The sequence below is a fragment of the Manis javanica genome, chromosome 1 (assembly GCF_040802235.1).
Source record: "Manis javanica isolate MJ-LG chromosome 1, MJ_LKY, whole genome shotgun sequence".
In the NCBI taxonomy this organism is placed as follows: Eukaryota; Metazoa; Chordata; class Mammalia; order Pholidota; family Manidae; genus Manis; species Manis javanica.
The window spans coordinates 184,739,900-184,752,248 of record NC_133156.1 but is presented as its reverse complement, the minus strand read 5'-3'; the positions used below and the strand labels follow the sequence as shown (position 1 = coordinate 184,752,248).

Genomic DNA, 12,349 nt, shown 5'->3' with positions numbered 1-12,349 from the left:
TTCCTATCTTAAAAAAATGTAAATTTTTACTTAATAAAAACATAGTTTACAAGTCAAATTGTCTAGTATTTTTACAACAAAATGTCATGAAACATTTCCTACCCCACCATTCTCCACAGCTCCCAGTCCTTGTTCCTTTCAACTATTTTAGCTAATTCTTCTGGCATTTCTGCACTGCCATGTTTCTGAGTGATATGCCCACACCAATATGTTTTGATTCATCAACCTCAGATGTTGTCCATTGACTTTCTATTTTAGAGGTGAGATTTAGTTCTCCTGTGTCAATCATATCAGAGTAGCCCTCCATTTCTCTTTTCCCCCTTGGCAGTGTCCTTTCAGGAGACCTTCATTCTCCTTCTACCTGGGCTGCTCTATTTTCAACCAACCATCTGCATGGCCATCATGCTGGGATGTCCCTTTGCTGTCATCCTAAGAATTCTCTTTGCTTTTATCCTGAGGTGGTGCCCTAGTTAGGTTCTCCAGAGAAATGGAACCAATATGATATAAGTAGAAAAAGGAGGGAGAGAGATTTGTTTTAAGAAACTGTCTTATGCAATTGTGGGAACTGGCCAGTCTGAAATGTGCAAAAAGCAAGCCAGCAGGCTGGAGACCCAGGGAAGAGGTGATGGTACCGTCTGGAGGCAGAAATCCTTCTTTTTCAATGCAATTCAGTCTTTTCTCTTCAGACCTTTGGCTGATTGGATGAGGCCTGTTCATAATATGAAGGGTAACCTGCTTTACTTAAGTCTACTGATCTAAATGTTAATCACATCTAAAAAATTCCTTCACAGCAACATCTGGACTGGTGTTTGACCAAATAATTGAGCACCTATAGGCTAGCCAAGTTGACACACAAAATTAGCCATCACAGTTGGGCTCTGTTTCCTCACCATCATGTTCTTCCTTTTTGCACTAGCTCCTTCATGTTGGTGGAGTTTCTCCAGCACCATTTTGAGAAAGCACATGTGGCAGGTAAATTTCTTGAGCACTTGCATGTCTGAACATGCCTTATTCTAGCCTGACATTTCAAATGATAGTTTGGCTATATATAAAATTTGGGGTTATAAATAATTTTCTTCAGAAGCCAAAGGCTCCACTGTCTATTGGATTTCAGTGTTGCTGGTAAGGAGTCCAAGGCCCTTCTGATTCCTCTTCCTCTTTGTGGGACCTGATTTCTCCTTTAGAGTCTTATGAAACCTTCTCTGTCCCAAATGTTGTGAAATTTAATAATGAGCTTAGAGTAGGTCTATTTTTAACCCTTGTTCTGGAGACTCAGAGGCTCCGTTCAAACTAGAAACTCATGTCCTTCATTCTAGGAAATTTTCTTTGTGATGATTTCTTCCCTTTATTTTCTCTGTTCTCACATTCTGTAATTCTGTTGTTCTCTAATTATGTTGCTGAAACGCCTGTCCTTCTTCATTATTTAGCTTATGTTTTCTTCCCATCTTTTCATTTCAATTTGCTTTTGTGTTTTGCTCTACTCCCTGAAAAAAAAAATGTCTTCAAGATTATTTTCCCTTTATTCTGTTTTTTCAATTTGATTTCTAAAAATTCTTCTTTTCCTTTCTGAATGTTCTCTTTTCTACCATCATCTCTACCAAACTCCTTTCATGAACATCACCAAGGAAATCCTAGTTGCTAAATGTAACAAGCAGTTTTTAATCCTTGACTTCTCATCCTCTGTACCCCAACTGAGGCTCATGACTATTTCCTCCGAGGAATGTGTTATTTCCCTTCATTGCTCCTCTCTCTCTTCCACGCTCTGTAAAATGCTGGTATTCCCCTGGACTCCATTCTTGACCCTCATTTCTATCACTCTTTTCACTTACTGGAGGCTTCGTCCCTAAGTGTAAGATACACATATGTAAGAATCTTCTGGATTCTAATTTTCCAATTAACATGAAGCAGCACTATGAATTAAGAGTGAAGGAAGGGATACTGTAAACTTTGAAGAAAAGAAAGAGACATTTCCGAGAGGGAGAAAGTAATCCAGCTAAAAGTACACTGTAAGACTACCAGCATATAGCTGAGCTGGAGCAGATGAAGACTAAAAAATGTGGTCGTTGTTTTAATTTTATGTTAGAACATGATTTATGGGGAACTATCAAAATGTGGAGCAGTATTCCAAAAATGTTACTGTATATGCATAGAGTTTGCTGGTTTGGGATGTTTTTCTTTTTTCTTTCCCTTTCCCACAGTCTTTGAATTGACTGCATCAAGAACTGTGTTTTACGTTGATTCTATTACTTACTAAGTTTTTGAAGAACTCCCTCATACTTTAGTTTTATAGTTTCTCTTTTTAGACACCAAATTATAAAACTTTCCTATCTCTCACCTGAGGTTTTCCTCCTGCCTCTGAGCAAATCTGATTTCTAGAAGTCAGTGTTCTGGGCGTGTGTTTTTATTTCTTCCTGGGTTTTTCCTCCATTTCAATCCAATGTGGTCATTTTCCTAGGCTGTAGGAGCCTGTAGTGTTTTTATGTTTATTGATTAACTCCACTCTTTTCTTTGGCTTAAACTCCACTCTTAAGTGCCTACATTTACAACTATGGTCAAGATTTCATTGCAGGTCAGTCCTTAACCCTTGATGATAAAAACAATTAAGAGGAAAAAGAAACCTGGGTAGCAGTGCTGAACACCCTGTGAGCTCCACCTGTTTTGAAAGGAGTCTGCTCTAGCTTTGAGAACCAACCTCTGGGAATACAAAGGCTCTTTCACAGTGAATGATATATGATTTCCCCACTGTTACTTTGGCCACAGTAAGGGAAAATCCTCTCATATTTGAGATTCCAGGATGAGCCTGCTTCTTAGACATCTATCCTGGACACATGCTAAACTGAGCCTGAAAAACTTATGCCAGGAAGCTAACCTGGCTCTGTCCAAGAAGTTACCTAAGGAAGCAATGCTCAGAGGCAGACTCACCAGGTAAGTGCAAACCTTGTTACTGGCTCTATCTCTGTCCCCAAGCCTTCTGAACCCTGGTGATCCATGATGGATTACGAGACGCGACAGGCTCCCTGAGAGTTTCTTTCACCTAACTGGAGGTGACTGCAGTAGTCCGGATCTCGGTCTCTTTGCCTTGGGTTCCTTCTTGATCACTTGCACATCTTCTCAGGAAAGGAGTATCTTGTTACTAGTAGGAAGACACGTTTGTCATGTCTTAACTCATTCACAGCCTGGGACAAGTCATCCCATAAGAGTTGTGGTCCAACAGAGTATCATTGAGGATTGCCTTATACCAGACCTGCTTCTGTATCTTGATATGTGTATCAAGTCTACAGATATATGTATCTTGAAAAATCTTGGAATTGGCCTGGTGGGGTGAAGGGAACTGGTTGAGTGTCCTCTGGAAGTCAGGTTAACCACACTGTTGTACCAATACCTGGTTATGCATTTATGTTTCCCAACTAACTCTCCCAGACCAACTCTGCAAGGTCTGTATTCATCTTTGTATCTTCAGTGTAAGCACAGGGTCTGCCCTGTAGTAGGTATCCAAAAAACTATCATTGAGTGAATGAATGAGTTAATAAGGAAAAATAATAAAATATTTTTTCCTATGGATTGCTAGATCTCAAAAAATCAGTATCAGAAGGAAGCTTCACTGATTATAACCATTTACTCAGATATTTTTTTAGAGTTTAGCTATCCAGCATTCTTGGCTAACAGAAATAGCACTGCAGCCAAAAGGTTATTGATAGCCCCAAAGCACATTTTCTATTTGTTTTCTGCATGCCCTAGGAAACCATCAATTCCCATTAGTTCCTGGATGAGCTAGAATCTTCATCTCTGCATTTCCCAATCTTGATAAAGCAAATGCCTGTGGTATAGAAACAGCTTTGTTTCTCTGATTGTAGAAAATCAAACAATCTGAAAGTGGTTTTTGTAAATGTATTCTTCTCATCTCTACAAGAAATTCACATGCAATTTGCCAGAATTCCCCAATAACAATAAAAGCCAACATTTATTTTGTGCTTCCTGAGGTTCTACAGGTGACATACATTCTCTCTAGAAATCACACAACAACCCAATGAGGCAGGTGATATTATTATCTCCATTTTGCTGATGGGAAGCTGTTATGGACAGGTCATGTCTTCTTAGTAATGCAACCCAGTTAGTAATGGCAGAGCTGTGTATTGCCCTAAATAGCTGCTATGCAATTACGTGCTGTCCTGCCTAGTATTCAAACAACTTGTGGCAATTAACATTACATCTACCTACTTCAACAGATATCACCAAAAAAGAGGGTATGAAGCAGAGAGAGAGAAGAAATTGGCTATTGTAAGGCTGTATTAAAGTGCATGTGCTGTGTAACCCCCACATTCATTTCTGATAGTCTACAGATACATGTATCTTGAAAAATCTCCATTGCTTACTCCAAAGTGAGTGAGCCTCTTGGCCCCCACCTTCACTTCCCCCTTCCATACAGCCTCATCCACATATGTGTGTTTACACACCTTGAGAACCTTGGTCTCTCTGGTTTGGGGCTTAGACACATTAGTAAAACTACTGAGAAGTAATGGGTTTGACAGACTAGGTAGATTTCTTCCAGCATCTTAAGTTGGAAACTGGCCTGGTCTCCGCCTAAGACTTGGTCTTGAATATGTTTAAATATACCAGGGTTGAGCAGAATTGGGCAGCAAGTGGCTCAGTTGGTCTTGTGCTTAGCTTTGTGCTGGCCTTGAGTTGTCTGATGCAGTCTTCCACTGGGCATCTGTCTGGGCTTGTCAGTAAGCTGAATCATACTGGCCATTTGATCTCTCATCTGGGTTCTGGGTTGGGTTGGCCTGGTCCCTGTTCTAGATGAAATGAATGTTTTTTTCAGCAAGGTTTTGAATCTGTACTGGGGATGGATTTTTTAGGATATACTGGTATGAATTATGGATTTTTCTCTTGGCTGAATCCTGTAGGAATGAGTCTTCATAAGGCTTCCTGTGCTATACTTTGAGCTTTGGTTAGACTTTAGCTGGATTGGGTTAAGAGTGGCTGGTGATTCTCATGCTGGGCTTGGGTGTTGCTCAGCATGGGCTGTGATGGTCTGTGGGCTTAACTGAGCTGGATTGTGAACCACATTAAGCAGGATCTGTCTTTGGGATGACATTGGCTGATATATGCAAATGGCTCCTTTTTTTTCAGGGCTTTGGGTTGATTGGAGTTGGGTTGGAGCTGTGTGGAATAAGTTCTATTTCTGCATTTGCATGGTTGTCAACAAGATTTTAGGATGTAATGGGATGGCCTAAAATCAAGGGATGTATCGGACTGAACTGATTTTCAAGTTAGACTGTGCTGGGCTTTGGGTAGGGTTATTAATTGATTGAATACTTATGGAGTTCAACAAAGCTTTGACTGTTTCTGGGCCAAGGTTGCGAATGACCTGGTCTATGGGATGACAGCAGGGTATCTTCCTATAGACTATGGTTCTGCCCCAGGGCTAGTTATTATTAGTACCTTTGCTTTGGCTAAAAGCCATTATTTAAGAAACTGTGGTTCTAGATGATAAATTGCTTCTGGGAATGCTCTTCTAACATTTGTGTGGTGGTCCTATGCAGCACAAGCATAAAGGATATCTCATGAGAATAAAAAGAGACCATTTTCACTACACTAAATTTTGTTTTAAGAAGCTCTGGGGTGTCATCAAAGGCCAAGGATCAGAGGAACCTCCAAGAACTTGGCAAACACTGGACCCATTGGTGGAAAAATTTTCCAGGGTTTTCTTGCATAATCTTTGTTTTCTGGAGCATTTTTCAGAACCTTTGTTAAGAACCTAGCCAAATGATGCTCAAGTGCCCATTGAGATTCTTGGGAGGTAAAATAGCAATGTTGTCAAGATAACAAACTTTATTTTGACAGCTTAGCAAAAGGGGCTCAGCCATATATGTTGGAAGGAGGTGGGGCAAGTGAGGGAGAGTGAATTACTGGAGGCTGGTAGACAGGGAAGTCATATTTAACAACTTCTATCTCAAAGAAGGAAGTCTGGAAATTTCAGGTACATGAGTAGTGCAGAACTAAAGCCTTAAGTTTCCCCTCCCTAGGAACTCAGTGCAGTCTGATGTCCCTCTTCATTATTCTACTGGAATGCTTCTTGGCGACACATTGACAATTATGTCAAATCAATGGGGTTTTCTCATGGTTTACCCTCTTGACTTCCACAACATGTGACACTGTTGACTGCTTCTTCCTCCAAGAAGCTCTTCCCTGTCTTGGCTTCCAAGTTATCATTCAAACACTTCCACATGCATGAATAATTTGCCCCTGTGCTTCCCCAACTCCAGAAACATCTAAACATTAGCTCCAATATCACCATTTATATCATTTTTCCACCTACTTGAGTTTGAAAGGCAGAGGAGTTCCTTCCAAACCTCACATATCTATCTCTATGGACTTTGAGAAGGCCAACCAGTCTCCTCCAGAACAGGTCCTTGGAAGGGATTAGGAACCTGGACACCCTCAGTCCAACCACAGCATTGAGAGTTCCTTCAAGAAAACTGTAACCTTTGCATAAGGGGATCTTGATACTCAGATGTCTCTTAGATGTGAAATTAATCTTGGAAATCCACCTCCCCCATTTCCCTACATGCACTAACTATAAGACTGCTACATCTCAACAACCAAAGGAAAACATTGCGAATTCAAAGAACCTGACCTGTCTCCTCTTGCAGACCCACTGACCCACCATGTTGCAGTCATACCAGGGCTTCATTTACCCCTGTTATTGACTCTTGATATCTTCATTTTACTTCATCCTTCCCTTGGAATAACCATATCTCCATAGCTCAATGTTGAGTTCACTTTGTAGGAATATTTGGAGGACATCTACCCATTGTGAGTAAGGCTGACACAAAACTCTCTGATTTGGAAGAGGTGCCTGAAATGGATTTCTCTGGACTAGAGGGAAAGGAAGCTTGAGCCACTTTAAGATCTAGTGATGGTCAGCTTGTATTAGCAGATCTCTTTCTAGAATATTGGGAGAAAGGCAGAGGCAGCTGGAATACTCATGTGTCTGAACTCCTCTAAATACCTCTCTACCCAACAAGGCATCATCTTGGTCCCAGGAGAGCCTCTTCCACTCTCTCTCTTTCCCCATTGCTTGTTTCATACTGAATTTCCTTCCCCATCTAGGAGCTGTGCTCTCATCTATCTTTAATAATAGTGCCTGTCACTTAGAAGAGCTCCAACAGGACACTCCTGGATCCCTTCCAGACTAGCTTTCTAAACTGTTTTGTCTGCAAAGCTCTCAAGACATTCCTTCGTCACCCAAACTCTAAAGGACCTAAAGGCATGGTGATGAGAGGTTTTCTTAATGCCCCCCCGACTCTTCCTGTCCCCCAAATCTTTTTGAACATTCAAGTCTTTTTCTATTCCTTGCCAACCTGTCACCCACAAATGTTCTTGCCACTGCATTTTCTTCTCTCATATTCCTTTCCCTTCCTAATTAATTCCTCCTCGTTTTCCTGCTTTCATTTACCCACTTAACTTCTACAGATTATCTTCTTTTTCATCATAGAGTTGCAATGGGACCAGAATGACTTTTCAATCCTTTGGGGAGAGGAGAGGTATGGAAAAGGAAGACTGGGACAGGTCAGAGTATTTTAATCTCCCCTTCCAGTTATTCTTTCCTGAGAGCAGTAATTCCCACAGTGTGGTGTTAATGGATGCTATGTAAAAAGAACAGTTTCACAGTATAGTAAGTCTGGGAAATACAGTTACACAATTTTTTTTTCCCAAAGAAATTCTCCAAACGTTAACATGATAATAGGTGTTTGTTAGCTATCTATTATTGCATAACAAATTACCCCCAAGATTAGAAGCTTAAAAAACTAACAAACATTCATAATCTCATAATTACTGTGGGTCAGGAATCTGGGATTGATTTAGCTGGGTGGTTTTGGCTTGGGGTCTCTCATGAGACTGCACTCAAGATTTTGGCCAGGACTGCAGTCATCTGAAGGCTTGACTGGGGCTGGAGGATCCACCTTTCAAGAAAGGTCATTCACACAATGGGCAAATTAATGCTGACTGTCAGCAGGGCATCTCAGTTTCTTACCACATGAAACCTCCATAGGGCTGCTTGAGTGACCTCATGGCATGGCAGTGGGCTCCCCAGAGCAAGTTATCCAAGAAAGCAAGGAGGAAAACACAATATCTTTTATGACCTAGCCTCAGAAATCATATACCATCATTTCTGCAATATGTTATTAATTACAGATATGCATTATTCAGTATGTGCATGGAAGAGGGGACATGAGATACCAGAAGATGAGAATGCTGGGGATTATTCTGGAGGCAGGCTAGTGCAATGCTTTATGAATCTCCAAATAGCAAAATGAGTGTTTAATGGGGCATTACAAGACACTAGGATTCCACAGTACACACAATAGGGGGAACTACCATGGAGGGTCACAAAAGGGAATAGGGGGTTTAGAGGCTCACGGGTGGAGGGGAAGACGTGTACTAGAGAAATAGACCTGGAAAATGGAGCTCGAGTGTGCACTGGGGACTCCCCAAGTGGAGGCACAGGAACGTAAAACTGAGCTCCTTCTGGAACCTGGGCTCAGAGGCCACTCTAAAGAGGATCACTCACTTTAGAAAGGCTAACACAAGACTTCCCTGCCAGTCCCAAACTGTTTGGAAGGTCCATACTCTTGTAAGCTGTTTACTTCCTTTGTCCTAAATCAAAGGTAGGGTGAAAAAAGTCAAAGTGCACAGGCTGAAGAGAATTTATCACAGAATCTCTAAAATCTGGAGATGGAGACAATCTAGAATGCTCATCTGTTCCATGCCGGGAGCAACCTTTCCATTGGGAGTGTTTATGCTATTCTCCACCACATAACTGGACCGATAATCTCTTTTATGATCTGTGCTAACAGTAACGGTAAAATCACTTGGATGATTCCGATTACAAACAGCCAGTTCTTTGCTACTTCATTGCACAATGGCTTATTCCCAGCCTTGATTCTGACCCGCGGTGCTTGGAGGAAGTTAAGTTCTCATCAAATGTTTGCGGAGACCTTATCAGCAGACGTAGAATAGGAGAGGAAAGGTCAGAGATAAAAAGCTTAGAGAACAAGAGAGAGCAAGGAACGGGGAAGAAATAATGGGAAAATAAGGGGAAGCTGCAAGAGAAAAAGTAAGGAATAAGAAAACTCGCGCAGCCACATTCCCGCAACCGCCGAAGAGCGCTCTGGCCGTTTTTGGCCACAAGGTGGCACCTGTTAAATTTTCTTTCCCCATCGAAACAAGGAGGCGGTGGGGTGGGGGCGACAGGAGGGAGAAAGGGCAAAGCGCTTCCCCAAGCAAGAACAATTTGAAAACCCACACCATAATATTTAAAATCTGGGGCAAAGAACCGTCCGGACGGAACTGCTTCAACTGCAAAACCTCAGCGCAGCCTCCCGAGTTGTCCGCGGTCCCGAGTCGGGAGCAGCCCCTTTAAAAAAGCGGAGTACAGTATTGGGATTCTTGAAACCTGAAACCTAGAAACAGAATCGAAGCGGAAACCAGAAGGAAAACCTTGAACTCCTCCAGACAATTGCTTCCGGGGAGTTTCAGGAGTGCGAGGGGGAATAAAGGGCCCGAGAGGAGGGCCCCTTGGATGGCGCGCCCCTGAGAGTGCTGGCGAGTTCGAGGAGCGTGGGAAGCAGAGGACCCTACCCTCTCCCTGGGCTGCAGGTCATGGCCTCCGTGGAGCAGAAAGCCCTCGGCGTTGGCTTCAAGTGTCTCTCTTTGGCCACTTTCGTGCTCATCTGTGCCGGGCAAGGGGGACGCAGAGAGGAAGGGGGTCCAGCCTGCTACGGGGGATTTGACCTGTACTTCATTTTGGACAAGTAAGTGCCGTGAGTTGTTCCTTCCTAGGCTGGGCTGATGATGCGTTTTCCTCGGGCTGGGCTTGTTGGCAGGGTCGCTTTGAGGCAGACACGCATCTCCCGGGCCCCAGAAGGACCGCGGCCCCGGCGCTGCGCCTTTGTGAGGGAGCGCGCCTCTGCATCCTTGTGGTGCGCTGCGCCGGCCGCAGCCGCGTAGCTGCTTGCCGGGGACAAACTTCTGCGCCTTGCTCTCTGATCGAGGAGCGTGCAAGAGACTGTGAGGATGCTGCTGACCTACTACGTTCCTGTGAATCCTTCCTGTTTGCTTTAGAAACTGGAGAGAAAGGCTTGCGTGCGAGAGGGAGAACTATGAGGCTCAGCTAAAGTGAGAGCCGTGGGCTTTTTAAAGGCAATCGTCTCGTTTTTAAAAACGCTGTCTTACATAATGCATTAACTTTGTTTCTAATGATATAATGCATGATGCCTGGGCAGTTAGGGAAATTGTAAGGCGGATTTCTCAACCTTGGCCCTATTAAGTTTTTAGGCTGGGGAATCCTGTGTTGTGGGGCCGTCCTGTGCATTGTAAGGTGTTAGCAGCACCCCTGGCCTCTTACCCAGTAGATACCAGTACCACCCCCTTCTGCCTTCCTGCTCCCCAACTTCCCCCACCCTGCAGCCCCGCAGTGGGGACAACCAAAAATGTCTCTAGACATTACCAGAAGTCCCCCTATGGGTAAATTCCCACTACCTCCGCCTTGTCTTGAGAACCCCTGACAGGCGAATTCAAGTTCCTGGTGATTTGACTGGTGGGCTACCAGGGAGGTGCAGGAGCCCTGGTTTCCGTAGGAAAGTGCGTAATGGTTAGGCTTCAAGACTGTGTTCAAGGTCAAGCTGAACTCTGACCGATTAAATACTTCCCAAATTCCCTTAGATTTGCCAAGCCACAGCCATTCAAGGAAGCCTTGTGCCATCTACTAAAAACCAACTTCAGCAGTAAAAAGCCCCCTCGGAGAAGATCCATGCTCAATAAAACTGTGCGAGCTCCCTAGTGCCAGGAAAGGCGCTTGCTGTTACAGTGGTGGGGAGATGAATTTCACAGACTGGAAAGTATTTGAGAGTTGGAAAAAGAGTCCTGCAAAATAAGCTGGCTAGCTAAACACCAAATGTGCTTTGCAGTTGCCCCTGGAGTTTGATTTTTCCGTAAATGCTGTTTTGAACTTCAGATTCTTTGGATGAAAAAAGTGAGATCTCTTTCTTGCAGATTTATGAGACGGTAGATGCTGACGATACACTCCAATACTAAGAAAAGGAATTTCTTTTGTTACTTTTAGTGGCTGGGAGCACCAGCTCATAGATTCAGAAACCATGTCCGAAAACAATCAGAGGTCCCCATCATTGTGCATTTTCCGCCCCAAAAAGGCATTTAAGAAGGACATACAGGAAGTCTTGAAAAACTGACAGAATCACTATGTCCCTGAATGAGATGACTTGACTCCATACTGTAAAGATAATCAGTTCTCCCCAAATTAATTTGAGTTAAACTTTTAAATCAAAGTTCTGAAAGATCTTATTTTGGTGGTAAGAGGAATTTAACAAAATGATTCAAGGTTTATCTTAAGGAAAAATCTGGTAAATAGAGCTAATTCTTTTCTTCTTTTTAGAAAAGAATAATGAAGAAATATTTATACCTTCAGATATTAAAATGCATTATAAGGCAAATCAATTAAAACGGGATGGTAAAGGCCAAAGAATAGCAGACAGAATAGAAAAAAATCTAGAACTAGGTCCAAGGACTTGTAAGCATTCAGTGGAAGTTCAAATCAGTGGGGAATTAATTTGTTATTTTTAAAAAATTATTCTTGGACAAATGGTTGGTAACATAGGAAAAGAAAAGGTTAGATTTATATTTTAGACCACACACCAAAATAAATTCCAGAAGGATTTTATTTTCAGATAAATATCCAGAAAAAATAACCAGAAGGATTGAAAATTTAAGTGTTCAAAATGAAATGATGGAAAAACTAAGAAGAAAATTTACATGAATATCACTGTAGTCTTGGGTTTAGAGCTTTTTAAACAGCATAGAAACAATAAAACTAGGAAAAGATTTAAATACATTAAAATTTCACACTACTGTAAGTGAAAAGTACCATAAATAAAAGATAATAAATTATAGAAAGTTTTGCAACATAGATTACTTTTTAAAGATTAACCCTAATCTTTTAAACCCTAAAAAGCAGTTTAAAAGACCATGCCAATAGAAAATAGGCTGACTACACAAATAATTCACACAAAAACTATGTAAGCCAATAAACAATAAAAAAATCTCAACTTCGCTAGTAACTAAAGAAATGAAAAAAATCAAGGAAGATGTAATTTTACTAGCCAAAGATTTTTAAAGAATTTCATTATTCAGTATTGGCCAACTTGTGGGAAGTAGGCACTGTCATATCCTACTAAGGAAAATGCAAATTGTTGCAGTCTTTCTAGACTCGTGATGTCTCATAGAACTTTCTGGTATGATGGACACGTTCTGGACTGTTCAGTGC

At 42.0% G+C, this 12,349-nt stretch overlaps 2 protein-coding genes across 5 annotated transcripts in view; one reads left to right on the top strand and one right to left on the bottom strand.

The window, feature by feature from the left end:
• The window catches only part of GKN2 (gastrokine 2), a 92,106-nt gene that overhangs the window by 47,488 nt on the left and 32,269 nt on the right, over window positions 1–12,349 (bottom strand). The window lies entirely within an intron of this gene.
• ANTXR1 (ANTXR cell adhesion molecule 1) overlaps window positions 9,277–12,349 on the top strand; it is a 226,771-nt gene continuing 223,698 nt past the window's right edge. For 3 of the 4 annotated variants that reach the window (XR_012120811.1, XM_037022145.2, XM_073212205.1), the window contains exon 1: window positions 9,280–9,821. Coding sequence is in view for 3 of the 4 variants with exons in the window: in XM_037022145.2 (XP_036878040.1) it covers window positions 9,670–9,821 (152 nt within the window). In the remaining variant the exon portion in view is untranslated. Of the gene's footprint in view, window positions 9,822–12,349 lie in introns of all 4 variants that reach the window. The other variant, XM_073212208.1, reaches the window with a different exon arrangement.